The following is a 26,305-nucleotide window of genomic DNA, read 5'->3' as shown; positions in this document are numbered from 1 at the left end:
GGGGACACATGGGGGGGGGGAGGTGTGAGGGGGTGGGGGGGGAGGGGTGGGGGGGGTGGGGGGGGGGGCTGTGTTTTGGCCACCCCACGAGCTGTGCCCAGCCGCCGCGGTGCCGGCGGGGGCGATTAGCAATTAGTGGCCTCAGCAAATTGTCCCTTTGTGCCCCCGCCAATGCACAAACAACGGCCTGGCCGCTGCACCCCAGCTTGGGGGGGGGGTGGGGGGTGTCCTGGGGGGGGGGGGAGGGGGTGTCACCCCCCAACCCCCCCCCTTGGTGCCATCCCCAATGCCCTGTTGGGGCAGCACCCAGGAGCGGGTGCCCCCATGTGTGGTTTTTTGGTTTTTTTTCTTTTTTTTTTTTTTTTTGGGGGGGGGGGGAGGGGGGGTGGAGGGTTGGGTATTGGGGGGGTTGGGGGGGTTATTGGGGGGGGGGGGGGGTATTGGTGGTGGTGGGGGTGTGTGTCCTTGGGTGGTGGCCCCTGCTGGTGGCATCGCGGTTGGGTGACACCTTGGCTGTGGCCTTGAGGGTGGGGGGGGGTGGGGGGGGGGGGGTGCGACTAAAAATACAGGGAGGGGGCAGCACGTGGCTCCCCCCAAAAATAGCCGCGGGGCTGACATTGCTGCGGAGGGGGGGGAGGGGCGGAGGGGGGGGGAGGGGGGGAGGGGGGGGAGGCCTTCTCCAGCGTCGTGGCCACCCGGGTTGTCCCTGTCCAGGCAGAGGGACACACACACGGAGGAGGGGGACGCGGGGGTCCCCCCCGGCGCAGGCAGGGTGGGGGAGGGGAGGGGGGGGGGTGTCTGGGGGGGGGGTGGGGCCCCTCCCTGGGCGGGGAGCTGAGTCACCTCCCCCACCCAGCCCGCGGGACCTCTCCCCACTCCCTGACTCACAAACCTGTTTCTCCTCCGCCGCCGCCGCCGCGGTTGAACTTTCCAGATGGTTCCGTCACCCGGCGCTGGTGGCGCTTCTGGTAGAGCCGAGGGGGGAGGTGGGGTGGGACCCCCGGGGTCACCTCAGCCCAAAGCCCCTTCCTGCCGGCCCCCCACCCACCCCCAAGTCTTGAAGACCCACCCCACCCCCACCCCCCAAGGTTGGAGATGCCACCACTGCCGGCGCTTGGGGACCCTCCGGGTGACAAGGGGGTGGCCAGAGGGACCCTCCAGTTCGTGCCCATGGGTCCACCAGTACATACTGGTGCCTGGGGTCGCCCCCCCACCCACCCATGGGCAGGACTTTGCCCCCCTTCCCCCCTCCCTCCCCGTTGAACCGGTGCAGCCTGGACCACCTTTTTGCCATCTCCACCATCTCAGGGCATGGTGGTGGCTCGTGGTCACCTTGGTGCCCACCAGGACCCCCCCCCAGACCTTTGTTGTGACCTGCTCTCCAGCTGGGTAACCCCTCCCCCACAGGGGTGCAGGGGGTTTCCCCTCCCCCCCCCCCCCCCTCCGCCCCCAGGTGGGACTGAACCACTTCTCCTGGTTGACCTGCACAGGAGGGTCCCCTCAGCCCCCTCCTCCAGCCTGGCAAGGTCCTCCTGGGTGGTGCCACCACCCTCTGGCCCATCAGCTGAGTCCCCCCGCTCGGTGGCACCTCCCCCCATCACCCAGATGACCCAAAACTGGGGGAGAGTGAGACAACCCTCCCCCCCCCCCCCCCCCCCCCCCCGCGCTCCCCATACACGCCCCCCACCCCAGGCCTGGCCGATGTCCTCAGGTGGCCCCAAGTGCTAGGCCGTGGTGGCATCTCCAACCTTGGAAGTCTTCAAGACTTGGGGAGGTGGCAGGAGAAGTGGGTTGGTTGAGGTGACCTTGGGGGTCCCATCCCACCTTCCCTCCCCACCGTGGCTCTACCAGAAGTGCCACCAGCGCCGGGTGACGGAACCACCTGGAAAGCTCACTCACTTTGGGGACCCAAAAGTCCAGCCCCAGCCACCCTCGGTGGTCCCATCCCACCACAGCCGCAGTCCTGGGTGGGTTCTGGAGGTCCCTCGGGGGCTTTGCAAGGTGACGTTGGCGCAGCGCCGCCGGTGGGTGACCCTGTGGCGCTGAGGTCCCTGCTGGGTTTGGTCCTGCTGGACCTTCAGAAAGCTTCACCCTTGGGTGGGCTCCTCAGGGCTGCGTCACTCCCGTGAGGGGCGGTGGGTGCCGGGGATGTGGTGGGACGCTGGTTTTGGGGGGACCCCCCCACCTTGAGCCCCGGGTGGGCGCCCTTCGTGCCCAACAAGCTGCAAACACCGCGGTTCTCCCAAGGTTTGGAGAATCTTCCTTGGCTTGAGGAACCGCCACCTCCCAGGGGGGGTTTGGCCTCCTGAGATGCATTGAGGGCCCCGTCGCGGTGGGGCAGGCGGTGACCGGGCTCTTCCAGGATCCGCTTCATCCCATCTCGGCCCTTCGCAGCCTTGGTGGCCGCGTTGGGAGACGAGAAATTTCTCTTCCGTGTCTCACACCCGCCTGAGGGTGGCGGAACCGGGGGCAGCGGCCTCAACGCGTCTTTGGGTGGTGATGCCGCTGCGAAGGGTCCGTTGCTTTGGTTCCTCCCCACCACCCAACCTTCTGATTTCTTTGGTCGCCACCTCGAGGGTGGGTGCCTCTTTGGCTGCGTTGGGTAAAAAGAGCTTCTCCGAGGGCGGCGTTGGTCTAAGGCGTATCGGCGATAACCTTTGGGTGGAATCGGAAGGTCGGGTGGTGACGCTGTTGACTTGGTGGTGACGCCGTTGCAAAGCACCCATTGCCTTTGTTCCTCCCCACCACCCAACCTTCTGATTTCTTTGGTCGCCACCTCGAGGGTGGGTGCCTCTTTGGCTGCGCCGGGAAGAGGGCGGTGATAACCTTTGGGTGGAATCGGAAGGTCGGGTGGTGACGCCGTTGACTTGGCGATGGCGCCGTTGCGAAGGGTCTGTTGCTTTGGTTCCTCCCCACCACCCAACCTTCTGATTTCTTTGGTCGCCACGTGGAGGGTGGGCATCTCTCTGGCTGCGTTGGGTAAAAAAACCTTCTCCGAGGGCGGCGTTGGTCTAAGGCGTATCGGCGATAACCTTTGGGTGGAATCGGAAGGTCGGGTGGTGACGCTGTTGACTTGGTGGTGACGCCGTTGCAAAGCACCCATTGCCTTTGTTCCTCCCCACCACCCAACCTTCTGATTTCTTTGGTCGCCACCTCGAGGGTGGGTGCCTCTTTGGCTGCGCCGGGAAGAGGGCGGTGATAACCTTTGGGTGGAATCGGAAGGTCGGGTGGTGACGCCGTTGACTTGGCGATGGCGCCGTTGCGAAGGGTCTGTTGCTTTGGTTCCTCCCCACCACCCAACCTTCTGATTTCTTTGGTCGCCACGTGGAGGGTGGGCATCTCTCTGGCTGCGTTGGGTAAAAAAACCTTCTCCGAGGGCGGCGTTGGTCTAAGGCGTATCGGCGATAACCTTTGGGTGGAATCGGAAGGTCGGGTGGTGACGCTGTTGACTTGGTGGTGACGCCGTTGCAAAGCACCCATTGCCTTTGTTCCTCCCCACCACCCAACCTTCTGATTTCTTTGGTCGCCACCTCGAGGGTGGGTGCCTCTTTGGCTGCGCCGGGAAGAGGGCGGTGATAACCTTTGGGTGGAATCGGAAGGTCGGGTGGTGACGCCGTTGACTTGGCGATGGCGCCGTTGCGAAGGGTCTGTTGCTCCGGTTCCTCCCCACCACCCAACCTTCTGATTTCTTTGGTCGCCACCTCGAGGGTGGGTGCCTCTTTGGCTGCGTTGGGTAAAAAAACCTTCTCCGAGGGCGGCGTTGGTCTAAGGCGTATCGGCGATAACCTTTGGGTGGAATCGGAAGGTCGGGTGGTGACGCTGTTGACTTGGTGGTGACGCCGTTGCAAAGCACCCATTGCCTTTGTTCCTCCCCACCACCCAACCTTCTGATTTCTTTGGTTGCCACCTCGAGGGTGGGTGCCTCTTTGGCTGCGCCGGGAAGAGGGCGGTGATAACCTTTGGGTGGAATCGGAAGGTCGGGTGGTGACGCCGTTGACTTGGCGATGGCGCCGTTGCGAAGGGTCTGTTGCTCCGGTTCCTCCCCACCACCCAACCTTCGAACTCCTTCGGTTGCCACGTGGAGGGCGGGCGCCTCTCTGGCCGCGTCGGTCCGAGGTGTATCGGCGATAACCTTTGGGTGGCCCGATGGGACGCGGTGGCCGTTGGCCACCCTGGGCCGTGGTGACGTTGGGTTCTCACCCGGGTTCTCGCCATGGAGTGGGGTGGCCCCGGGTGGAGCTGTAGCATGGGTGGCTTTGGCTCCCTTCCCGTCCCGGTGCGGGAGGAAGGGCAGTGCTCACGGGGACACCCCGCCCCCCCCCCCCCCCCCCCTTGTCCCCACCAGGCTGGGAGGGGGAAACCAGCGGCGGCTGCAGGGCCACAAGTGAAGGCAGCGGCATCACCGGGGCGGCGCCACCCAGGACCAGCATCACAGCAAGGTCAGTGGGACGGGACCGGTTCAACTCCTCTTCCTCAGCCTCTCCCACACTCCCAACCCCTTGCCCGCCCCACCCCCCTCACCCTCTGCCCCTCCCCCCGCCCCAGATGGAGAAGGAGGAGGAGACGCGGGAGATCCTGCTCCCCAACTGGCAGGGCAGCGGCTCCCACGGCATCACCATCGACCAGACGGACGACGGCGTCTTCGTCAAGCGCGTGCAGCAGAACTCGCCGGCCGCCAAGATGGGCGTCGTGAAGGAAGGTGGGACCTCGGGGGGTGGGGGTGGGGAACGGGGGGGTCTTCGTGTCTGGTTTTACCATCCTGGTGCCACCTCGGTTGCTTCCTCCTCCTCCTCCTTCTTCTTCTTGGGCAATAACCCCCCGGTGGAAGCATCGTTGCCCCCCATCTTGCTGGTGGTGGTGGTGAGGGGGGTCTCCTCCTTGCCTCTCCCCCCCTGAGACATCTCACCTCTCCCCCCTCTGCTGTCCCATCCCCCCCCCCCCCCCCAGGGGATCAGATCGTGAGCGCCACGGTGTATTTCGACAACCTGCAATCGGGGGAGGTGGCGCAGCTGCTGAACAGCATGGGGCACCACACCGTGGGGCTGCGGCTGCAGCGGAAGGGGGACAGGTCCCCCCTGGCCGGGCAGGGCTGGGGACACGACGTCTTCGCCGCCAGCAGCCCTGAGGTCGTCCTGGTGAGTGGGGAGGGGGCGAGGAGGGGGAGGGAGGAAGGGGGGGAGGGGGAGTGAGAAGGGAGGAAGGGGACGAGGAGGGGGGCGAGGAGGGGGACGAGCAGGGGGGCGAGGAAGGGGTGAGGAAGCGGACGGGGAAGGGGCGGGGAAGCGGACGAGGGAGGGGGACGAGGAGGGGGGTGAGGAAGCGGATGGGGAAGGGGCGGGGAAGCGGACGAGGGAGGGGGACGAGGAGGGGGGTGAGGAAGCGGATGGGGAAGGGGCGGGGAAGCGGACGAGGGAGGGGGACGAGGAGGGGGGTGAGGAAGCGGATGGGGAAGGGGCGGGGAAGCGGACGAGGGAGGGGGACGAGGAGGGGGGTGAGGAAGCGGATGGGGAAGGGGCGGGGAAGCAGACGAGGAGGGGGACGAGGAAGGGGCGAGGAAGGGGTGAGGAGGGGGACAGGGAAGGGACGAGGAGGGGGGCAAGGAAGCGGACGGGGAAGGGACGGGGAAGGGGCGAGGAAGCAGATGGGGAAGGGACGGGGAAGCGGACGAGGGAGGGGGACGAGGAAGGGGGTGAGGAAGCGGATGGGGAAGGGGCGGGGAAGCAGACGAAGGAGGGGGACGAGGAAGGGGCAAGGAGGGGGACAGGGAAGGGACGAGGAGGGGGACAAGGAAGCGGACGGGGAAGGGACGGGGAAGCAGACGAGGGAGGGGGACGAGGAAGGGGCGAGGAGGGGGACAGGGAAGGGACGAGGAGGGGGACGAGGAAGCGGATGAGGAAGGGACGGGGAAGCGGACGAGGAGGGGGACGAGGAAGGGGCGAGGAGGGGGACGAGGAAGGGGCGAGGAAGGGGCGAGGAGGGGGACAGGGAAGGGACGAGGAGGGGGACGAGGAAGCGGACGGGGAAGGGGCGGGGGAAGCAGATGGGGAAGGGGCGGGGAAGCAGACGGGGAAGGGGCGGGGAAGCAGGCGAGGGAGGGGGACAAGGAGGGGGACGGGGAAGGGGCGAGGAAGGGACGGGGAAGGGGCGAGGAAGGGACGGGGAAGGGACGAGGAAGGGGCGGGGAAGCGGGCGAGGAAGGGACGAGGAGGGGGACGAGGAAGGGACGAGGAAGGGATGGGGAAGGGACAAGGAAGGGATGGGGAAGCGGACGAGGAAGGGGTGAGGAAGGGACGGGGAAGCAGGCGAGGAAGGGGCGAGGAAGCGGACGGGGAAGGGACGAGGAAAGGATGGGGAAGCGGACGCAGAAGGGGAGGAAGGATGGAATGAGGAGGGGATGAGGAAGGGACGAGGAAGGGGAGGAAGAGGGGACGAGGAAGGGGAGGAAGAGGGGACGAGGAAGGGGAGGAAGAGGGGACGAGGAAGGATGGAATGAGGAAGGGGAGAAGGAAGGGACGAGGAAAGGACGAGGAAGGGGAAGAGGAGCAGGGGAGGAAGCACCGGGGCGCTGACGCAGGCTCCCGGCTGTCAGAGCGGCGACGACGAGGAGTACCGGCGGATTTACACGACGAAGATCAAACCGCGGCTGAAGCCGGAGGAGGTGGCGGCGGAGGGGGAGGGGCTGCACAGCAGGACCATCACGGTCACCAGGAAGGTGACGGCGTACACCGTGGACGTCGGCCGGCACGGCGGGGCGAAGGACGTCGACGCCGTCGGCCCCGATTTTACCATCCGCATCCCGACCCGGGGGGTCCCCCAGATCCCCGTGACCGACTGGGCGACGGAGCCTGGCGGAGGCGCCGAGGGCACCGGGCGGCACGCGGCCACCGGGGCGGCCCCTCTGGGACCCACCGGTGACACCTCCCCTCCCCGGCTGGCTGCCCCCCCCCGCAGCGAGGCTCCGTGCGGGAGCGTTGCCCCCGGCGCGCAGATGGACCCAACTGGACCAACTGGAGGATCCATCGCGGTGGAGAGGCCGGGGCGGGTCGTTCCTGGCGCGGTGACGCTCGGCGCCGCCGGCAGCTCGCCCAGGATTGAAGCCAACGGGCAGATGGGCAACCTGGAGGGGGGGTGGGGCAGCCAGGACGCCCGGTGGGACGCCAAGGGACACGGCGGCCCCGGCGAGTGGCTGGGGGGGTCGTCGCCGCCACACGTCACCGCTGCCCCCGCTCTGCACGGCGGTACCAAAGGCGCCGGAGCCGACGTGTCCGCGCCGGTGATGGACAGCCCAACCGTCGACGTGGGGAAAATCAAAATTCCCGTCTTGAAAATGCCCAAATTCGGGGTCCCGACGGCGGGTCCCGCTGTTCCCGCGCCACATGCGGCCGCCCCGGCCGCCCAGCTCGCAGGACCTGAAATCTCGGCTCCATCCACCGAACCCGCCATGCCCCAGGTGGACGTGGGCTTGAAGGGCACCACGAAGGTCCCCTCCCCCGCACCGGAGCCCCACGGCTTGGTGGGTGGCAAAGGAGCCAACGTGGAGCTGGTGGCACCTGGCGCGGCCGTTCCCGGCGGCAAAGTCCAGATACCGCGGATGAACGTCCCCAAATTCACCGCCCGCGACGGGGGAGGTGCCGCTGCGGAGGGGGCGCTCCCCAAGGGGGACGGTGGCCCCGGTGGCCCCGAGGTGGCCATCCAAGGAGACTGGCAAGGCCCCAAGTTCAAGATGGTTGAAAGGCCCCAGATCTCGCTGGCGGACATCAGCCTGAGGGGCCCCCAGGTGAAGGGGGAGGTGGGGGTCACCGGCCCCACGGTGGACGGGGGTGTCCAAGGCCTTGGCTCCAAGGGTCTCCAGGTGGGCGTGAAGGCTCCTGATGTCGCTTTTGAAGGTCCAGAAGGTCGGCTGAAGGGTCCCTCGATACCCACCCCCGATATGGACGTTCATCTGAAGGGTCCTCAGCTCAAGGGAGAGGGGGACCTTTCGACTCCAAAACTGGGGGGTGACTTGAAGGGGCCTCAGCTGGACCTTAAAGGCCCCAAACTGGGAATGGACGCGCCAGACGTACACATCAAAGGCCCCAGAGTTACCATGCCCGAGATGCACATCAAGGCCCCCAAGATCTCCATGCCCGACGTTGACTTCAACCTGAAGGGACCCAAGGTGAAGGGCGATGTGGACGTGTCTGTCCCCAAGCTGGAGGGTGACCTCAAGGGCCCCGAGGTGGACATCAAGGGCCCCAAAGTCGATGTGGACCTGCCTGACGTGGAGCTGGAAGGCCCCGAAGGGAAGCTGAAGGGCCCCAAGTTCAAGATGCCCGAGATGCACATCAAGGCCCCCAAGTTCTCCATGCCCGACGTTGACTTCAACCTGAAGGGCCCCAAGGTGAAGGGGGATGTGGACGCGTCCCTTCCCAAGCTGGAGGGTGACCTGAAGGGCCCCGAGGTGGACATCAAGGGCCCCAAGGTTGACATTGAGGCACCCGACGTGGACGTTCACGGCCCCGAGGGCAAGTTCAAGATGCCCAAGTTCAAGATGCCCAAGTTCGGGATGCCGGGCTTCAAGGCGGAAGGGCCGGAGGTGGACGTGAACCTGCCGACGGCCAAGCTGGATGTTGAAGGTCCGAAGGTGGATGTTGAAGGTCCGGAGCTGGACATAGAGTGCCCCGAAGGGAAGCTGAAGGGTCCCAAGTTCAAGATGCCCGAGATGCACATCAAGACCCCCAAGATCTCCATGCCCGACATCGACTTGAACCTGAAGGGCCCCAAGGTGAAGGGGGACCTGGATGTTCCCACCCCAAAGCTGGAAGGGGAGCTCAAAGCCCCAGGCCTTGACATCAAGGGCCCCAAAGTTGACATCGAAGCACCAGACGTGGACATCCATGGTCCAGAGGGCAAACTGAAGATGCCCAAGCTGAAAATGCCCAAGTTCGGGGTTCCCGGCCTCAAGGGGGAGGGTCCCGACATGGACGTGACCCTTCCAAAGGCTGAGGTGGACATTTCTGCTCCCAAGGTAGAGATCGACGTGCCGAGCGTGGACATCAAAGGGCCCGAAGGAAAACTGCAGGGCCCCACGGTGAAGATGCCCGAGATGCACATCAAGGCCCCCAAGATCTCCATGCCCGACGTTGACCTGAACCTGAAGGGCCCCAAAGTGAAGGGGGACCTGGATGTTTCCATTCCTGCGGTGGGAGCTGAGCTGAAGGGTCCTGAACTTGACATCAAGGGCCCCAAAGTTGACATCGAAGCACCAGACGTGGACATCCATGGTCCAGAGGGCAAACTGAAGATGCCCAAGCTGAAAATGCCCAAGTTCGGGGTTCCCGGCCTCAAGGGGGAGGGTCCCGACATGGACGTGACCCTTCCAAAGGCTGAGGTGGACATTTCTGCTCCCAAGGTAGAGATCGACGTGCCGAGCGTGGACATCAAAGGGCCCGAAGGAAAACTGCAGGGCCCCACGGTGAAGATGCCCGAGATGCACATCAAGGCCCCCAAGATCTCCATGCCCGACGTTGACCTGAACCTGAAGGGCCCCAAAGTGAAGGGGGACCTGGATGTTTCCATTCCTGCGGTGGGAGCTGAGCTGAAGGGTCCTGAACTTGACATCAAGGGCCCCAAAGTTGACATCGAAGCACCAGACGTGGACATCCATGGTCCAGAGGGCAAACTGAAGATGCCCAAGCTGAAAATGCCCAAGTTCGGGGTTCCCGGCCTCAAGGGGGAGGGTCCCGACATGGACGTGACCCTTCCAAAGGCTGAGGTGGACATTTCTGCTCCCAAGGTAGAGATCGACGTGCCGAGCGTGGATATCGAAGGGCCGGAGGGCAAAGGCAAAGGTCTCAAAATCAAAATGCCGGAGCTGAACGTTCAGACACCGAAACTGTCCATGCCAGATGTAGACCTGGGTTTGAAGGCCCCCAAACTGAAAGGAGATGCAGATGTTTCTGGTCTGAAGGTTTCTGGAGAGCTGAAGGGCCCCCAGATAGACGTGGAAGGTCCCAAAGTGGATGTTGAGATGCCTGAGGTGGACTTGGAATGTCTAGAAGGGAAACCCAAAGGCCCCAAATTCAAGATGCCAAAACTTAATATCAAAGCACCTAAAATATCGATGCCGGATGTGGACTTGAACTTGAAGGGACATAAAACGAAAGGAGAGATGGACATTTCCCTTCCCAAGGTCGAAGGGGACTTGAAGGAACCTGGTGTGAACATCAAGGGACCGAAAATAGACGTCGAGGTCCCAGATGTCAACCTGGAGTGGCCGGAAGCCAAACTGAAAACGCCCAAAGTGAAAACTCCTCATTTTACCGTGTCCGGCCCCAAACTGGAAGGAACCGACCTGGAGGTCAACCTGCCGAAGGGGGAGGGGGAACTTGCGGGGCTGGAGGCAGATATCGAAGGGCCGGAGGTGGATGTTGGAGGACCAGAAGGAAAATGGAAGGGCCCCAAGTTCAGGATGCCGAAGTTGAACATCAAAACACCGAAAATCTCTGTGCCGGACGTCGATCTGAACCTGAAGGGACCCAAAGTGAAAGGAGAGATGGGCGTCGTGGCTCCTAAGATAGAAGGTGACCTGAAAGGCCCAGAAATAGACATCAAGGGGCCAAAAGTAGATGTTGAGGCACCCGGTATTGATTTGGAAGACCCCGAAGGGAAGCTGAAGGGCCCCAAGTTCAAGATGCCCGAGATGCACATCAAGGCCCCCAAGATCTCCATGCCCGACATCGACCTGAACCTGAAGGGCCCAAGGTGAAGGGCGATGTGGACGTGTCTGTCCCCAAGCTGGAGGGTGACCTGAAGGGCCCTGAAATTGATATTAAAGGCCCCAAAGTGGATGTTGACCTGCCTGACGTGGAGCTGGAAGGCCCCGAAGGGAAGCTGAAGGGCCCCAAGTTCAAGATGCCCGAGATGCACATCAAGGCCCCCAAGTTCTCCATGCCCGACGTTGACTTCAACCTGAAGGGCCCCAAGGTGAAGGGGGATGTGGACGCGTCCCTTCCCAAGCTGGAGGGTGACCTGAAGGGCCCCGAGGTGGACATCAAGGGCCCCAAGGTTGACATTGAGGCACCCGACGTGGACGTTCACGGCCCCGAGGGCAAGTTCAAGATGCCCAAGTTCAAGATGCCCAAGTTCGGGATGCCGGGCTTCAAGGCGGAAGGGCCGGAGGTGGACGTGAACCTGCCGACGGCCAAGCTGGATGTTGAAGGTCCGAAGGTGGATGTTGAAGGTCCGGAGCTGGACATAGAGTGCCCTGAAGGGAAGCTGAAGGGTCCCAAGTTCAAGATGCCCGAGATGCACATCAAGGCCCCCAAGATCTCCATGCCCGACATAGACTTGAACCTGAAGGGACCCAAAGTGAAGGGAGATGTGGAAGTTGCTGCTCCAAAAATTGAGGGAGAGTTGAAAGGCCCTGAGGTGGACATCAAAGGTCCCAAACTGGATGTTGACCTGCCTGACGTGGAGCTGGAAGGTCCCGAAGGGAAGCTGAAGGGCCCCAAGTTCAAGATGCCCGAGATGCACATCAAGGCCCCCAAGATCTCCATGCCCGACGTTGACTTCAACCTGAAGGGACCCAAGCTCAAGGGTGATGTGGATGTGTCTGTCCCCAAGCTGGAGGGTGACCTCAAGGGCCCCAAGGTTGACATTGAGGCACCCGACGTGGACGTTCACGGCCCCGAGGGGAAGTTCAAGATGCCCAAGTTCAAGATGCCCAAGTTCGGGATGCCGGGCTTCAAGGCGGAAGGGCCGGAGGTGGACGTGAACCTGCCGACGGCCAAGCTGGATGTTGAAGGTCCGAAGGTGGATGTTGAAGGTCCGGAGCTCGATATTGAGGGTCCCGAAGGGAAGCTGAAGGGCCCCAAGTTCAAGATGCCCGAGATGCACATCAAGGCCCCCAAGATCTCCATGCCCGACGTTGACTTCAACCTGAAGGGCCCCAAGGTGAAGGGCGATGTGGACGTGTCCCTTCCCAAGCTGGAAGGTGACCTGAAGGGTCCTGAGATTGACATCAAGGGCCCCAAGGTTGACATTGAGGCACCCGACGTGGACGTTCACGGCCCCGAGGGCAAGTTCAAGATGCCCAAGTTCAAGATGCCCAAGTTCGGCATGCCGGGCTTCAAGGCGGAAGGGCCGGAGGTGGACGTGAACCTCCCCAAAGCCGATATCGATGTTTCCATGCCAAAGGTGGACATCGAGCTGCCCAGCGTGGACATCGAGTGCCCCGAAGGGAAGCTGAAGGGCCCCAAGTTCAAGATGCCCGAGATGCACATCAAGACCCCCAAGATCTCCATGCCCGACATCGACCTCAACCTGAAGGGCCCCAAGGTGAAGGGAGGTGCTGATGTGTCTGTTCCAAAGGTAGAAGGTGACTTGAAAGGACCCGAGGTCAATATTAAGGGTCCGAAGTTGGATGTTGACGTGCCTGAACTTGATGTGGAAGGTCCTGAGGGAAAATGGAAAGGCCCCAAGTTCAAGATGCCCGAGATGCACATCAAGGCGCCTAAAGTGTCCATGCCTGATGTAGACCTCAACTTGAAAGGTCCCAAAATTAAGGGAGAAGTGGATGTTTCCCTGCCCCAAATTGAGGGGGGTGTGAAGGGGCCGGATCTGGAACTCAAAGGGCCCAAATTGGACGTAGAAGTTCCTGACCTTGACGTTGAGGGCCCCGAAGTGAAGCTGAAGGGCCCCAAGTTCAAGATGCCCGAGATGCACTTCAAAGCCCCCAAGATCTCCATGCCCGACTTTGACCTCAACCTGAAGGGCCCCAAAGTGAAGGGGGAGGTGGACGTTGCTGCTCCAAAAATTGAGGGCGAGTTGAAAGGCCCTGACGTGGACATCAAAGGTCCCAAACTGGATGTCAACATCCCCGATGTTGACCTGGAGTGTCCAGAAGCAAAGATTAAAGGCCCCAAGTTCAAGATGCCCGAGATGCACTTCAAGACGCCCAAGATCTCCATGCCCGACATCGACTTGAACCTGAAGGGCCCCAAGGTGAAGGGGGACGTTGATGTTTCTGCCCCAAAACTAGAAGGTGACATCAAAGGCCCAGATGTGGATATCAAAGGTCCTACGCTGGATATAGAAGCTCCTGATGTGGACATTGAGGTCCCAGAGGGGAAGTTGAAAGGCCCCAAGTTCAAGATGCCCGAGATGCATTTTAAGGCCCCCAAGATCTCCATGCCCGACTTTGACCTCAACCTGAAGGGCCCCAAGGTGAAGGGGGACGTGGATGTTTCTGTCCCCAAGATAGAAGGTGACCTGAAGGGCCCTGAAGTCACCCTAAAAGGTCCCAAAGTGGATATAGAGGCTCCTGATGTTGACCTACAGTGTCCCGAAGGGAAGCTGAAGGGTCCCAAATTCAAGATGCCCGAGATGCACTTCAAAGCCCCCAAGATCTCCATGCCCGACTTTGACCTCAACCTGAAAGGCCCCAAAGTGAAGGGTGAGGTGGACGTTGCTGCTCCAAAAATTGAGGGAGAATTGAAAGGTCCTGACGTGGACATCAAAGGTCCCAAAGTCGATGTGGACCTGCCTGACGTGGAGCTGGAAGGCCCCGAAGGGAAGCTGAAGGGCCCCAAGTTCAAGATGCCCGAGATGCACATCAAGGCCCCCAAGTTCTCCATGCCCGACGTTGACTTCAACCTGAAGGGCCCCAAGGTGAAGGGGGATGTGGACGCGTCCCTTCCCAAGCTGGAGGGTGACCTCAAGGGTCCTGAGATTGACATCAAGGGCCCCAAGGTTGACATTGAGGCACCCGACGTGGACGTTCACGGCCCCGAGGGCAAGTTCAAGATGCCCAAGTTCAAGATGCCCAAGTTCGGGATGCCGGGCTTCAAGGCGGAAGGGCCGGAGGTGGACGTGAACCTGCCGACGGCCAAGCTGGATGTTGAAGGTCCGAAGGTGGATGTTGAAGGTCCGGAGCTTGATATTGAGGGTCCCGAAGGGAAGCTGAAGGGCCCCAAGTTCAAGATGCCCGAGATGCACATCAAGGCCCCCAAGATCTCCATGCCCGACATCGACCTGAACCTGAAGGGCCCCAAGGTGAAGGGCGATGTGGATGTGTCCGTTCCCAAGCTGGAAGGTGACCTGAAGGGCCCCGAGGTGGACATCAAGGGCCCCAGAGTTGATGTTGACCTGCCTGACGTGGAGCTGGAAGGCCCCGAAGGGAAGCTGAAGGGCCCCAAGTTCAAGATGCCCGAGATGCACATCAAGGCCCCCAAGATCTCCATGCCCGACATCGACCTGAACCTGAAGGGCCCCAAGGTGAAGGGCGATGTGGATGTGTCCGTTCCCAAGCTGGAAGGTGACCTGAAGGGCCCCGAGGTGGACATCAAGGGCCCCAGAGTTGATGTTGACCTGCCTGACGTGGAGCTGGAAGGCCCCGAAGGGAAGCTGAAGGGCCCCAAGTTCAAGATGCCCGAGATGCACATCAAGGCCCCCAAGATCTCCATGCCCGACATCGACCTGAACCTGAAGGGCCCCAAGGTGAAGGGCGATGTGGATGTGTCCGTTCCCAAGCTGGAAGGTGACCTGAAGGGCCCCGAGGTGGACATCAAGGGCCCCAGAGTTGATGTTGACCTGCCTGACGTGGAGCTGGAAGGCCCCGAAGGGAAGCTGAAGGGCCCCAAGTTCAAGATGCCCGAGATGCACATCAAGGCCCCCAAGATCTCCATGCCCGACATCGACCTGAACCTGAAGGGCCCCAAGGTGAAGGGCGATGTGGATGTGTCCGTTCCCAAGCTGGAAGGTGACCTGAAGGGCCCCGAGGTGGACATCAAGGGCCCCAGAGTTGATGTTGACCTGCCTGACGTGGAGCTGGAAGGCCCCGAAGGGAAGCTGAAGGGCCCCAAGTTCAAGATGCCCGAGATGCACATCAAGGCCCCCAAGATCTCCATGCCCGACTTCGACCTGAACCTGAAGGGCCCCAAGCTCAAGGGCGATGTAGATGTGTCCGTTCCGAAGCTGGAGGGTGACCTGAAGGGCCCCGAGGTGGACATCAAGGGCCCCAAGTGGATGTTGACCTGCCTGACGTGGAGCTGGAAGGTCCAGAGGGGAAGCTGAAGGGCCCCAAGTTCAAGATGCCCGAGATGCACATCAAGGCCCCCAAGATCTCCATGCCCGACATCGACCTCAACCTGAAGGGCCCCAAGGTGAAGGGTGATGTGGACGTGTCCCTTCCCAAGCTGGAGGGTGACCTCAAGGGTCCTGAGATTGACATCAAGGGCCCCAAGGTTGACATTGAGGCACCCGACGTGGACGTTCACGGCCCCGAGGGGAAGTTCAAGATGCCCAAGTTCAAGATGCCCAAGTTTGGGATGCCGGGCTTCAAGGCGGAAGGGCCGGAGGTGGACGTGAACCTGCCGACGGCCAAGCTGGATGTTGAAGGTCCGAAGGTGGAAATTGAAGGTCCTGGGTTGGATGTTGAAGGTCCAGAGGGGAAGCTGAAGGGTCCCAAGTTCAAGATGCCCGAGATGCACATCAAGGCCCCCAAGATCTCCATGCCTGATGTTGACTTCAACCTGAAAGGCCCGAAACTGAAGGGCGATGTCGATGTGTCTGTCCCCAAGCTGGAGGGTGACCTGAAGGGCCCCGAGGTGGACATCAAGGGCCCCAAAGTTGACATTGAGGCACCCGACGTGGACGTTCACGGCCCCGAGGGGAAGTTCAAGATGCCCAAGTTCAAGATGCCCAAGTTTGGGATGTCGGGGCTGAAAGGAGAAGGCCCAGAGGTGGGTGTGACCCTCCCCAAAGCTGATATTGATGTTTCCGTGCCAAAGGTGGACATCGAGCTGCCCAGCGTGGACATTGAGGGTCCCGAAGGGAAGCTGAAGGGCCCCAAGTTCAAGATGCCCGAGATGCACGTCAAGACCCCCAAGATCTCCATGCCGGACATCGACCTGAACCTGAAGGGCCCCAAGGTGAAGGGCGATGTGGACGTGTCTGTCCCCAAGCTGGAGGGTGACCTGAAGGGCCCTGAGATTGATATTAAAGGCCCCAAAGTGGATGTTGACCTGCCTGACGTGGAGCTGGAAGGCCCCGAAGGGAAGCTGAAGGGCCCCAAGTTCAAGATGCCCGAGATGCACATCAAGGCCCCCAAGTTCTCCATGCCCGACGTTGACTTCAACCTGAAGGGACCCAAGGTGAAGGGGGACGTGGACGTGTCCGTTCCCAAGCTGGAAGGTGACCTCAGGGGCCCCGAGGTGGACATCAAGGGCCCCAAGGTTGACATTGAGGCACCCGACGTGGACGTTCACGGCCCCGAGGGGAAGTTCAAGATGCCCAAGTTCAAGATGCCCAAGTTCGGCATGCCGGGCTTCAAGGCGGAAGGGCCGGAGGTGGACGTGAACCTGCCGACGGCCAAGCTGGATGTTGAAGGTCCGAAGGTGGAAATTGAAGGTCCTGAGTTGGATGTTGAAGGTCCAGAGGGGAAGCTGAAGGGTCCCAAGTTCAAGATGCCCGAGATGCACATCAAGGCCCCCAAGATCTCCATGCCTGATGTTGACTTCAACCTGAAAGGCCCGAAACTGAAGGGCGATGTGGACGTGTCTGTCCCCAGGCTGGAGGGTGACCTGAAGGGCCCCGAAATTGATATTAAAGGCCCCAAAGTGGATGTTGACCTGCCTGACGTGGAGCTGGAAGGCCCCGAAGGGAAGCTGAAGGGCCCCAAGTTCAAGATGCCCGAGATGCACATCAAGGCCCCCAAGATCTCCATGCCCGACGTTGACTTCAACCTGAAGGGACCCAAGGTGAAGGGCGATGTGGACGTGTCCGTTCCTAAGCTGGAAGGTGACCTCAGGGGCCCCGAGGTGGACATCAAGGGCCCCAGAGTCGATGTTGACCTGCCTGACGTGGAGCTGGAAGGCCCCGAGGGGAAGCTGAAGGGCCCCAAGTTCAAGATGCCCGAGATGCACATCAAGGCCCCCAAGTTCTCCATGCCCGACGTTGACTTCAACCTGAAGGGCCCCAAGGTGAAGGGGGAGGTGGACGTGTCCCTTCCCAAGCTGGAGGGTGACCTGAAGGGCCCTGAGGTGGACATCAAGGGCCCCAAGGTTGATATCGAGGCTCCCGACGTGGACGTTCACGGCCCCGAAGGTAAAATCAAAATGCCGAAGTTCAAGATGCCCAAGTTCGGGTTGTCTGGGTTGAAAGCAGAAGGCCCAGATGTTGACATCAGCGTCCCTGAGGCTGATGTTGCTCTTTCAAGTCCCAAAGTTGACGTCTCTGTTCCTGACCTTGACCTTGAAGGACCAGAAGGGAAGCTCAAGGCCCCGAAACTGAAGAAGCCCGAGATGCAGTTCAACGTCCCCAAGATCTCCATGCCCGACATCGACCTCCATTTGAAAGGCCCCAAAGTGAAAGGTGACTTTGATCCTTCTCTTCCCAAACTTGAGGGAGACCTGAAAACTCCTAAGCTGGAGGTCAAAGGGCCAGAACTGGAGGTCGAGGGGCCAAAGCTCGACTTGGAAGGAAAAGCTAAAAAATCCAGGTTCAAACTTCCAAAATTCGGCTTTTCTGGCCCCAAAGTGCAAAGCCCCGAGGTGGACGTGAAACTTAAAAAACCCGATGTTGAAATTGCTGGTCCGAAGGTGGAAGTTCAAGGTCCAGATGTGGACGGGCAGGTTAAAGCGAAAGGTTCGAAGTTTAAGATGCCTTTTCTGAGCATTTCATCCCCCAAAGTCTCGATGCCGGACGTGGAGCTGAACCTGAAAGGTCACAAGATGAAAGGGGAGTTTGATGTTTCCAGCCCCAAGTTGGAGGGTGACCTGAAGGGCCCCGAGGTGGACATCAAGGGCCCCAAAGTCAATGTGGAGGTGCCTGACGTGGACCTTCACGGGCCAGAGGGTAAACTCAAAATGCCCAAGTTCAAGATGCCCAAATTTGGGGTCTCGGGGTTTAAGGGTGAGGGACCGGAGGTGGACGTGAACCTGCCGACCGCCAACCTGGACATTGAGGGTCCAAAGGTGGATATTGAGGGTCCGGAGCTGGACATCGAGTGCCCCGAAGGGAAGCTGAAGGGTCCCAAGTTCAAGATGCCCGAGATGCACATCAAGGCCCCCAAGATCTCCATGCCCGACGTTGACTTCAACCTGAAGGGCCCCAAGGTGAAGGGGGACATGGACATGTCCCTTCCCAAGCTGGAAGGTGACCTGAAGGGCCCTGAAATTGATATTAAAGGCCCCAAAGTGGATGTTGACCTGCCTGACGTGGAGCTGGAAGGCCCCGAAGGGAAGCTGAAGGGTCCCAAGTTCAAGATGCCCGAGATGCACATCAAGGCCCCCAAGATCTCCATGCCCGACATCGACCTGAACCTGAAGGGCCCCAAGGTGAAAGGGGACGTGGACGTGGCTCTCCCCGAGGTGGATCTGAAGGGCCCAGATCTGCACGTGAAAGGACCGAAAGTGGATGTCGACGTTCCTGACCTTGACGTTGAAGGTCCCAAAGGAAAACTGAAAGGCCCCAAATTCAAAATGCCTGAAATGAACATCAAGGCCCCCAACCTGTCCATGCCAGACTTGGATTTGAACCTAAAAGGTCCCAAGTTGAAAGGAGGCGTCGATCTAGATCTCTCAGCGCCAAAACTGGAAGGGGACGTGGCCGTGCCAGACGTCAACATCAAAGGACCGCAAGTTGACATTGATGCTCCTCAGCTGGATGTTGAAGGGCCCGAAGGAAACTGAAAGGCCCCAAGTTCAAGATGCCCGAGATGCACATCAAGGCCCCCAAGATCTCCATGCCCGACTTCGACCTGAACCTGAAGGGCCCCAAGATTAAGGGCGATGTGGACGCGTCCCTTCCCAAGCTGGAGGGTGACCTGAAGGGCCCCGAGGTGGACATCAAGGGCCCCAAGGTTGACATTGAGGCACCCGACGTGGACGTTCACGGCCCCGAGGGCAAGTTCAAGATGCCCAAGTTCAAGATGCCCAAGTTCGGCATGCCGGGCTTCAAGGCGGAAGGGCTGGAGGTGGACGTGAACCTGCCGACGGCCAAGCTGGATGTTGAAGGTCCGAAGGTGGATGTTGAAGGTCCTGAGCTCGATATTGAGGGTCCCGAAGGGAAGCTGAAGGGCCCCAAGTTCAAGATGCCCGAGATGCACATCAAGACTCCCAAGATCTCCATGCCCGACATCGACTTGAACCTGAAGGGCCCCAAGGTGAAGGGCGATGTGGACGTGTCCGTCCCCAAGGTGGAAGGTGACCTGAAGGGTCCTGAAATTGATATTAAAGGACCCAAAGTTGACATAGATGTTCCTGAGGTGGAGATTGAAGGACCAGAGGGCAAACTGAAAGGCCCCAAGTTCAAGATGCCCGAGATGCAGTTTAAGGCTCCTAAAATCTCAATGCCGGACTTTGATCTGAACCTGAAAGGCCCAAAAGTGAAGGGGGACGCAGACATGTCCGTGCCATGTGTGGAAGGTGACCTGAAAGGACCGAAAGTGGACGTTAAAGGTCTTGAGTTGGATGCCAGTGCCCCAGATGTTCAAATCGAGGGTCCCGAAGGGAAGCTGAAGGGTCCCAAGTTCAAGATGCCCGAGATGCACTTCAAAGCCCCCAAGATCTCCATGCCCGAATTTGACCTCAACCTGAAGGGCCCCAAGGTGAGGGGGGACGTTGACATTGCTGCTCCAAAAATTGAGGGTGACCTGAAGGGCCCTGAATTTGACATCAAGGGCCCCAAAGTGGATGTTGACCTGCCTGACGTGGAGCTGGAAGGCCCCGAAGGGAAGCTGAAGGGTCCCAAGTTCAAGATGCCCGAGATGCACATCAAGGCCCCCAAGATCTCCATGCCTGATGTTGACTTCAACCTGAAAGGCCCGAAACTGAAGGGCGATGTGGACATGTCTGTCCCCAAGCTGGAGGGTGACCTCAAGGGTCCTGAGATTGACATCAAGGGCCCCAAGGTTGACATTGAGGCACCCGACGTGGACCTTCACGGCCCCGAGGGGAAGTTCAAGATGCCCAAGTTCAAGATGCCCAAGTTCGGGATGCCGGGCTTCAAGGCGGAAGGGCCGGAGGTGGACGTGAACCTGCCGACGGCCAAGCTGGATGTTGAAGGTCCGAAGGTGGAAATTGAAGGTCCTGGGTTGGATGTTGAAGGTCCAGAGGGGAAGCTGAAGGGTCCCAAGTTCAAGATGCCCGAGATGCACATCAAGGCCCCCAAGATCTCCATGCCCGACATCGACTTGAACCTGAAGGGCCCCAAGGTGAAGGGCGATGTGGACGTGTCCGTCCCCAAGGTGGAAGGTGACCTGAAGGGTCCTGAAATTGATATTAAAGGACCCAAAGTTGACATAGATGTTCCTGAGGTGGAGATTGAAGGACCAGAGGGCAAACTGAAAGGCCCCAAGTTCAAGATGCCCGAGATGCAGTTTAAGGCTCCTAAAATCTCAATGCCGGACTTTGATCTGAACCTGAAAGGCCCAAAAGTGAAGGGGGACGCAGACATGTCCGTGCCATGTGTGGAAGGTGACCTGAAAGGACCGAAAGTGGACGTTAAAGGTCTTGAGTTGGATGCCAGTGCCCCAGATGTTCAAATCGAGGGTCCCGAAGGGAAGCTGAAGGGTCCCAAGTTCAAGATGCCCGAGATGCACTTCAAAGCCCCCAAGATCTCCATGCCCGAATTTGACCTCAACCTGAAGGGCCCCAAGGTGAGGGGGGACGTTGACATTGCTGCTCCAAAAATTGAGGGTGACCTGAAGGGCCCTGAATTTGACATCAAGGGCCCCAAAGTGGATGTTGACCTGCCTGACGTGGAGCTGGAAGGCCCCGAAGGGAAGCTGAAGGGTCCCAAGTTCAAGATGCCCGAGATGCACATCAAGGCCCCCAAGATCTCCATGCCTGATGTTGACTTCAACCTGAAAGGCCCGAAACTGAAGGGCGATGTGGACGTGTCTGTCCCCAAGCTGGAGGGTGACCTCAAGGGTCCTGAGATTGACATCAAGGGCCCCAAGGTTGACATTGAGGCACCCGACGTGGACCTTCACGGCCCCGAGGGGAAGTTCAAGATGCCCAAGTTCAAGATGCCCAAGTTCGGGATGCCGGGCTTCAAGGCGGAAGGGCCGGAGGTGGACGTGAACCTGCCGACGGCCAAGCTGGATGTTGAAGGTCCGAAGGTGGAAATTGAAGGTCCTGGGTTGGATGTTGAAGGTCCAGAGGGGAAGCTGAAGGGTCCCAAGTTCAAGATGCCCGAGATGCACATCAAGGCCCCCAAGATCTCCATGCCCGACATCGACTTGAACCTGAAGGGCCCCAAGGTGAAGGGCGATGTGGACATTGCTGCTCCAAAAATTGAGGGTGACCTGAAGGGCCCTGAATTTGATATTAAAGGCCCCAAAGTGGATGTTGACCTGCCTGACGTGGAGCTGGAAGGCCCCGAAGGGAAGCTGAAGGGCCCCAAGTTCAAGATGCCCGAGATGCACATCAAGGCCCCCAAGATCTCCATGCCCGATGTTGACTTCAACCTGAAAGGCCCGAAACTGAAGGGTGATGTGGACGTGTCTGTCCCCAAGCTGGAGGGTGACCTCAAGGGTCCTGAGATTGACATCAAGGGCCCCAAGGTTGACATTGAGGCACCCGACGTGGACCTTCACGGCCCCGAGGGGAAGTTCAAGATGCCCAAGTTCAAGATGCCCAAGTTCGGGATGCCGGGCTTCAAGGCGGAAGGGCCGGAGGTGGACGTGAACCTGCCGACGGCCAAGCTGGATGTTGAAGGTCCGAAGGTGGAAATTGAAGGTCCTGGGTTGGATGTTGAAGGTCCAGAGGGGAAGCTGAAGGGTCCCAAGTTCAAGATGCCCGAGATGCACATCAAGGCCCCCAAGATCTCCATGCCCGACATCGACTTGAACCTGAAGGGCCCCAAGGTGAAGGGCGATGTGGACGTGTCTGTCCCCAAGCTGGAGGGTGACCTCAAGGGCCCTGAAATTGATATTAAAGGCCCCAAAGTGGATGTTGACCTGCCTGACGTGGAGCTGGAAGGCCCCGAAGGGAAGCTGAAGGGCCCCAAGTTCAAGATGCCCGAGATGCACATCAAGGCCCCCAAGATCTCCATGCCCGACGTTGACTTCAACCTGAAGGGACCCAAGCTCAAGGGTGATGTGGACGTGTCCCTTCCCAAGCTGGAGGGTGACCTCAAGGGTCCTGAGATTGACATCAAGGGCCCCAAGGTTGACATTGAGGCACCCGACGTGGACCTTCACGGCCCCGAGGGGAAGTTCAAGATGCCCAAGTTCAAGATGCCCAAGTTCGGCATGCCGGGCTTCAAGGCGGAAGGGCCGGAGGTGGACGTGAACCTGCCGACGGCCAAGCTGGATGTTGAAGGTCCGAAGGTGGAAATTGAAGGTCCTGGGTTGGATGTTGAAGGTCCAGAGGGGAAGCTGAAGGGTCCCAAGTTCAAGATGCCTGAGATGCACATCAAGGCCCCCAAGATCTCCATGCCCGACGTTGACTTCAACCTGAAGGGACCCAAGCTCAAGGGTGATGTGGATGTGTCTGTCCCCAGGCTGGAGGGTGACCTGAAGGGCCCCGAGGTGGACATCAAGGGCCCCAAAGTGGATGTTGACCTGCCTGACGTGGAGCTGGAAGGCCCCGAAGGGAAGCTGAAGGGCCCCAAGTTCAAGATGCCCGAGATGCACATCAAGGCCCCCAAGTTCTCCATGCCCGACGTTGACTTCAACCTGAAGGGCCCCAAGGTGAAGGGGGACGTTGACATGTCGCTGCCGGGAGCTGAGTGTGAACTGGAAGGTCCCACGGTAGACATTGATGCTCCTAAAGTGGAGATCGGTGCCCCCGATGTGGACCTCGACGGCGCCGAGGGGAAATTCAAGCTGCCTAAATTCAAGATGCCCAAGTTCTCCATGCCGGGCTTCAAGGGGGAGGGAGTGGATGTGGATGTCACCCTCCCAAGGGGTGACGTTGCCATTTCGGGCCCTGGCGTTGAGGTGGAGGTTCCTGACATGAACGTGGAGGGAAAAGTCAAAGGTCCCAAACTCACGATGCCCGAGATGCACCTCAAGGCCCCAAGGTCTCCATCCCTGACGTTGACTTCAGCATCAAGGGGCCCCAGCTAAAGGAGGATGTCGATGTTTCCGGGCCCAGGCTTGAAGGTGACCTGAAAGCCCCCAAAATAGACATCGAGGCTCCAGATGTGACCATCGAAGGGCCAGAAGGGAAACTCAAAGGCCCCAAGTTCAAGATGCCCGAGATGCACATCAAGGCCCCCAAGTTCTCCATGCCCGACGTTGACTTCAACCTGAAGGGCCCCAAGGTGAAGGGCGATGTGGACGTGTCCCTTCCCAAGCTGGAAGGTGACCTGAAGGGCCCCGAGGTGGACATCAAGGGCCCCAGAGTTGATGTTGACCTGCCTGACGTGGAGCTGGAAGGCCCCGAGGGAAGCTGAAGGGCCCCAAGTTCAAGATGCCCGAGATGCACATCAAGGCCCCCCAGATCTCCATGCCCGACATCGACCTCAACCTGAAGGGGCCGAAGCTGAAAGGTGACGTTGACCTTCAGGCTCCCAAGCTTGAGGGGGGGGCTGAAGGGTCCTGAAGTTGATATCAAAGGCCCCAAAGTCGATATCGAGGGGCCAGAGGTCGACGTTAACGGTCTGGAGGGGAAAGTGAAGATGCCTAAAATGAAGCTGCCCAAGTTTGGCTTCAAGGGAGAAGGTCCCGAGGTGGACGTGGACCTGCCGAAGGCAGAGGTTGGTCTTGCAGGCCCCAAGGTGGACATCAGCGGCCCGGAGGTGAGCGTCGAAGGGCTGGAGGGCAAAGTGAAAGGTCCTAAGTTGAAGGTGCCTGATATGCACGTGACTGTTCCACACATCTCGATGCCGGAGATAGACTTGAATTTGAAAGGCCACAAAACGAAGGGTGGCTTTGACCTTTCCACCCCGAAGGCAGAAGGTCACCTGAAGGGTCCCGAGGTGGACATCAAAGGCCCGGACCTGGGAATCAAAAGCCCTGAAGTTGACGTCGAATGTCCCGACGTGTCCATTGAAGGTCCGGAGGCAACATCAATTTCCCAAGTTAAAAAGTCCAAATTTGGGTTCGGGATGAAGAGCCCGAAGGCAGAAAATCGAGTTCCCCGAGGCAGAGTTGACCGTGGAGTCGCCCGACGGCAGCGTCGGGGGGAAGGGGAAGAAGAGCAAGTTCAAGATGCCCAAAATTCACATGGGTGGCCCGAAATGAAAGGGAGGAAGGGTGGGTTCGACGTGAGCGTGGCGGGCGCCGAGCTGGATGCCAACTGGAAATCGCCCGAGTTGGACTGCGAGCGGGGCGGGTCCGGATGTCACCATCAAAGGTGACGCCACCGTGAAGTCCCCCAAGGGGAAGAAGCCCTGTTTGGGAAAATCTCCTTCCCCGACGTCGAGTTCGATCTCAAATCCCACCGGTTCCGGGGGGATGCGTCCGCGGTGGTCCCCAAGTGGAGGGGAGCTGAAAGTGCCCGATCTGGAAATTTCTGTGCCGAGCGCCAAGGGTGAAGGTCAAGGGCCCGAGTCTCAGCGGGGACGTTGAAGGCTCCGGACTTGAGCCTGAAGAAACCGAAATTCCAACTTCCCGTGGGCAGGTGGGCGCGGGGACTTGGGGATGGGGGGGGACCTGAAAGGACCCTCCGTCGCCGCTCCCTCCATCTCGGTGCCAGACGTCGACTTCGGCGTGAAAGGACCAAGGGTGAAAGGTGGAGGTCAACGTTCCTTGGAGCAGACTGGAAGGTCCGAAGGAAAAGTGAAGTTGCCCCAGTGTGGGAGAGGTCTGGAAGTGCCGGATGTGAACGTGGATTCGCGGTGCCGGCGGGGGAGGGAAGCGTGACCCTTGACGTCAAGCTCCAAGGGCCCCATGTCACGGCGCCGGATTTCAAGGGAAAAGGACCAAAACTGACGGGGGAGCTGGGGGTGGGGGCAGAAGGGCCGTGCGGTGGCCTGGTGGCACCCAGCGGTGACGGGGGGGCTGGGGGGGAAGCTGAAGGTCAAAGGCCCCGCGTTGGAGGCGCCAGCTCTGAGCATGGCGGGCAGCGGCGGCGGCGCCGTGATGGAGGCGAAAGCCCCAGGTGCCACCCTCAGCGTGGGCAGTGCCGGCGTCGCCGTCAAAGGGCCCTCGGTGGCCGTTGGCGCCCCGGCTTTGGACGTGAACCTGCAAGGACCAAAGTTGAAGGGCGACCTCGACGTCTCTGCCGGCGCCCAACCCCCCAGGGCAGCGTCCGACGCGTCCGACGCCGCCTTTGAGATCCTGGGGGGCACCATCAAGCTGCCGTCCCTCAAGCTCCCCCAGTTTGGGCTTTCCAGCCCCGGTTCAACGGGGCGATGGAGGCGTCACCCTGGAGGGTCCCCAAGGGCGAGGAGGCCTGACGGCAGCGGGGGGCGTTGGGGGGCTGGAAGGGCCCGACGTGGAGGTGAAAGGGCCGAAATTTCAAGCGGAGGTGCCGGACGTTGAGCTGAAGCTGAAAGGACCAAACCTCCGCGGCGCCGTTGACGTCAAAGCCCCAAAAGTCAATGCGGAAGCACCTGGTGTCGCTGTCGATGGGTCCGGGGCGGGCGTTTGCCTCGACGCTCCCGCCCTGAAGGTTTCCACGTCGGGATTGAACGTCAACGTCAAAGGGCCGAAGATCAAAGGCGGCGTCGGCAGCGTTTCCGGCGAGGTGGGCATCGGGGGTGGGGGGCTGCACGTCGGCGGCCCCACGGTGGGCAGCGGGAGCGTCAGCGGCTCCCAGGACCCCGCCCTGGGGAAGGTGTCGTTCCCCCGGCTGCGGCTACCGAAATTTGTGTTCTCGGAGCCGGAGGTGAAGGGCCGGGAGATGGGGGTCGACGTCGACTTCCCGGGGGGGGCAGCGGCCAACGGCGGCGGTGCTGAGGCGGAGCCGGAGGAGGCGGAGGCCAGACTGAAGAAATCCAAACTGAAAATGCCCAAATTCCATTTCTCCAAGGCGAGGGGGAAGGGCGGCCCCGAGGCCTCGGGCTCCGTCTCGGGCTCGCGGGGCAGCTTGGTGAGGCGGGGGGCGAGGTGGGGGGGGGGGCGGGGGGCGCCGAGGCACCCAAGGCCAAATTCTCCCTCTTCAAGAGCAAGAGGCCGCGGCCCCGCGCCGCCTCCTTCAGCGACGAGCGCGTGGCGCCCGAGCCGGGCGGGGCCAACGCGGCAAGGGGAAATTCGGGACCTTCGGGCGTCGGCGCCAGAGCCGCGGGGTCATACGAGGTGACAGGCAGCGACGAGGAGGGGGCAGGGCACTGGGCAGCATCGGCGGGGCCGCCACCACCAACCCGACGCCGACGACGGTGCGCGGCACCCAAGGAGCGCCCGCACGTAGGCCCACGTAGCCGACGTAGC

At 60.8% G+C, this 26,305-nt stretch overlaps 1 protein-coding gene across 1 annotated transcript; it reads left to right on the top strand.

Annotated features, from left to right (window-relative positions):
• Window positions 1-4,360: 4,360 nt before the first annotated feature.
• LOC119142054 (neuroblast differentiation-associated protein AHNAK-like) lies at window positions 4,361-26,302 on the top strand (the record flags this gene model as incomplete). The annotated part of the gene is given in 20 exon segments (XM_037374761.1): window positions 4,361-4,439; window positions 4,546-4,699; window positions 4,948-5,135; window positions 6,590-10,689; window positions 10,737-14,787; window positions 15,030-18,663; window positions 18,666-22,933; window positions 23,125-23,373; window positions 23,376-23,481; window positions 23,759-23,778; window positions 23,902-24,059; window positions 24,061-24,170; window positions 24,173-24,252; window positions 24,254-24,320; window positions 24,323-24,419; window positions 24,421-24,497; window positions 24,555-24,794; window positions 24,921-25,285; window positions 25,287-26,001; window positions 26,004-26,302. Coding segments are annotated over 19 exon segments (18,978 nt in total), but the record flags the coding sequence as incomplete, so codon positions are not given.
• Window positions 26,303-26,305: the final 3 nt, after the last annotated feature.

This window comes from Falco rusticolus, unplaced genomic scaffold (assembly GCF_015220075.1).
Source record: "Falco rusticolus isolate bFalRus1 unplaced genomic scaffold, bFalRus1.pri scaffold_190_arrow_ctg1, whole genome shotgun sequence".
NCBI classification, from domain to species: Eukaryota; Metazoa; Chordata; class Aves; order Falconiformes; family Falconidae; genus Falco; species Falco rusticolus.
The sequence above is the reverse complement of the archived record's forward strand: the minus strand, read 5'-3'. Positions and strand labels throughout refer to the sequence as shown.